Source organism: Haplochromis burtoni, unplaced genomic scaffold, assembly GCF_018398535.1.
Source record: "Haplochromis burtoni strain Fernald_Lab_line unplaced genomic scaffold, NCSU_Asbu1 Contig_472, whole genome shotgun sequence".
In the NCBI taxonomy this organism is placed as follows: domain Eukaryota; kingdom Metazoa; phylum Chordata; class Actinopteri; order Cichliformes; family Cichlidae; genus Haplochromis; species Haplochromis burtoni.
The window spans coordinates 224,130-227,517 of record NW_024582833.1 but is presented as its reverse complement, the minus strand read 5'-3'; the positions used below and the strand labels follow the sequence as shown (position 1 = coordinate 227,517).

The following is a 3,388-nucleotide window of genomic DNA, read 5'->3' as shown; positions in this document are numbered from 1 at the left end:
GCAGAAAGTTAGCGGCCATCCAGGTCTTTATGTCTTTAAGACATTCCTGCAGTTTAACTCATTGGTGTGTGTTATCTGGCTTCATGGACAGATAGAGCATTTAATGGGATCTAAAGCTGTTCATTGCACCTTCAACCAAGTGTTATGCATTAGGTAAAACCCGGACCATAAGTCATCTGGAGCAGTTTTACAAAATTCGGTAAATGTGATGCAGTCCTTCCTCATCATCACCATCATCACTGTCTCTGCTGTAGTCGCTGTGACTGACGATGGCAGCAGTGGTGGCAGAGTTCAGGCTGTGTTTAGTGGTATCCCGAGTACCAGTCTGAATGTCCTTGATGGCTGCTTAAACAAACCCGAGCGAGATCGATACACAAACACAGAGGTTGTGAAATCACAGAAAGCCCAGAAACATCTGAACTGTGCGCAGAAAAACCTTTGTGTCCAAACAGTGTAAACCTGCAGGTTTGTCTCTCCTGCAGCTCGTATAAAAACTGAGTGGCTCAGACTTGGTGACATGTCTGCCACCATCAGCATTATGAATCTGTGGCTCAACTGTCGCTTCCATTTCCTGTTTGCAGCGCTGGTTCTCAGCAGCTCGGCTTTGACACCTGAGGAATGCAAACCGCTGGTGACGCCGCTGTCTATGGAAGACCCCTCTGTGGTAAGACTCCTCTGATTGCTGCCTAGGTCTGTGGGGTGGGCTGTGGAGTTAACAGGTGAACGTGGTGCTGAAGTCATTGTTTGCTGTGGAGGTTCAGACTGATTTACAGCTTCATCATTAAATAACTGCACCTTAGTTTCCACTACAGGATGGATAAAATACTTTGGTTATTAAACTGCCTAAAAATGTAGACTACACACTTTTATTTGCACTTTGAAGTGGCTGAGTGAAGCTGTTGGAGAATATTTGGTTTTCACTAACAATGTTTTTTCACCTGTCCCATTTGGTTCTTTTGCCATCAGAATTATTGTCTAAAGGCAAAGAAAGATGCCCAACGGATTTACTTTACCAAATGGACCATGCTGTATCGGTCTATTTGATTCACCTTTGCTTTTACTGTTTATTTTATTTTATTTTCACTTGCTACACACGGGACAGAATTGACTGGGGAAAGAAAAACAGCGGGGAAGAGCTACGGGGATAAAAAAAACTAAAACCAACAAAATAAGCAGACAAAAAATACAAATATCAATCACCTGGGTCACCTGTTGAGAAAGAAAAAAAAGAAAACAAGCAAAGAAAAAGAGCAACATAATAAACAACATCATCGTGATGATCTATGTGAATATAACAGTAAATATGTCTGTGAAGGTTCTCAGTCATCCAGGTCATCGTAGTCTGAGGAGCTTGCAAAGAAAAGCGTCTGGACTTCTTTAAGTTGCTTGAAGACGTTTCACCTCTCATCCGAGAAGCTTCTTCAGTTCTAAGGTCAAATGGTGGAGAGTCCCAGATTTAAACCCAGTGGGAGTTTCCCCCCACAGAGGGACAAAGGACCCCCTGATGATCCTCTAATCACCTGATTAGTGGCTCAGGTGATTATCTGGGACTCTCCGCCATTTGACCTTAGAACTGAAGAAGCTTCTCAGATGAGAGGTGAAACATCTTCAAGCAACTTAAAGAAGTCCAGACGCTTTTCTTTGCAAGCTTCTTTGATAACAGTAAATACTAAATATTGAATATTTAGGGGAAACCGTGGCTCAGGGGGTTGGGTAGCTCATCAGTAACCGGAAGGTTCGATCCCCGGGCTCTCTGTCCTGGTCGTTGTGTCCTTGGGCAAGACACATTACCTACCGCCTACTGGTGTTGTCCAGAGGGGTCGATGGCGCGATATGGCAGCCTCGCCTCTGTCAGTCTGCCCCAGGGCAGCTGTGGCTACAACTGTAGCTGTCTCCACCAGTGTGTGAATGTGAGAGTGAATGAATAGTGGAATTGTAAAGCACTTTGAGGGTCTCGAAAAGCGCTGTATAAATGCAATCCATTATTATTATTATTATTATTATTATCATTATTTTATTGTGCAGCACGTAGATGATCAACAGAACACAGTGTGCTTTGAGGTAGGAGCCAAAAAGGGTGTAGTTTGTGGGTGTGATCACCCGTGTGTACACCTGTGAGCATGGACGCGCTTGTTTTTAAAAGGTTCCTTCATGTAATGATCTGCTAGAGGGTGTGGGGGGGCCACAGCCCCGTCCTCCAGGGCATGAAGCAGGTATGGAGGAGATCAAAACTCCAGACATCCAGAGGCCCCCAGAACACAAGAGACCAAGGAAGACCAACAGAGGGGCAGCCGCGCCACTGTCCCAGAAAGAGCTGAGGAGAGTCCCAGATGAGGGCTCACTCAGCAGCCGCGGAGCAGAAGCCAGGGGGAGTTGCAGTGACGCGCCTGTGAGCTCCGCCGGCAGCCAGCCGTGCCTGAGTGACCGAGCCCCAGGCCGAGAGGCCGGGGGCACCCCACCTCCGAAGTGGCCCGAGCGAGCCCCAGGCTCCAGGCCCCGATAAGCGGCCGCCAAGGAGTGAGCCGGTGTGTACCTGGACGCCCATCCCCGACACAAAGAACCACCAACCCATGTCTGAGGGAGTCCGCCACTGGCAGGGGAAGTGGTGGTGGGGAGATAGGCCTCCAAACCTTGGAGGGCCTGAGATGTCCCCAGAGAGGTGGCGTCTGATACCCAACCTGACATATAGACACAGACATACAGGCACACACAGACACAAACATCCATTCCCACCCTCATGCTCTCATATGCACTTACTCCACACTCAACCAACGTGGAGACAGACATAAAGAGACGCTGTACACACGATCACACTCCCCAAGCGTACTCTACAAACCGGGTCTAGGTACCCTTGCCCCTGGAGGGGGGAACTGCACCCAGACCCAGGTGGTGTTACCCTTTTCCCTGCGGTGGGGAGAGGCAGACCGCCCCGACTCCGCAGCAGCAGGGAGGCCCCACACTCCAGACCGCAGTCGGACGGCCAACTCCTCCTCCTAGCCCCCCCCGCTCCAGCAGGCCGCAGAGAAGGGGGTGAGAGAAGACTCCAAACCTCCCTCCACCCGCTCATTGTAGTGTTGATGCATGTGTGTTCTAAGGTGCATTTAAAACCCAGGAGGGCATGGAGCTACCTGCCAGAGAGCAGCAGGTAAGCGCATAGTCCCTCCTGCTAGCCCTCAATGTCTACGTGTATTTAAAATTGAGAGGTGGGCAACGACGCCAGGGGTGAGGTGTACACCCTGATGGTACTTCTGGATTCCGTGTAGTCGTGCCCACCCCCAAGATCGTAATGTATGTGTATGAGAGTGTGAGTAATGTGAATGTCTAAGTTGTGGGATAAAATTGAGGCTCCACAAGAGGAGCTCAGCATTGTTAATTTCATGTTTCTGAG

General features: G+C 49.2%; 1 protein-coding gene across 1 annotated transcript in view; it reads left to right on the top strand.

Annotated features, from left to right (window-relative positions):
* The first annotated feature begins 483 nt into the window (after positions 1 to 483).
* The window catches only part of LOC102295241, a 5,120-nt gene continuing 2,215 nt past the window's right edge, over positions 484 to 3,388 (top strand). Inside the window, exon 1 of the mRNA XM_005946085.2 lies at positions 484 to 664. Within this exon, the coding sequence (XP_005946147.1) occupies positions 518 to 664 (147 nt within the window). The 5' untranslated portion in view covers positions 484 to 517. The remainder of the gene's footprint in view (positions 665 to 3,388) is intronic.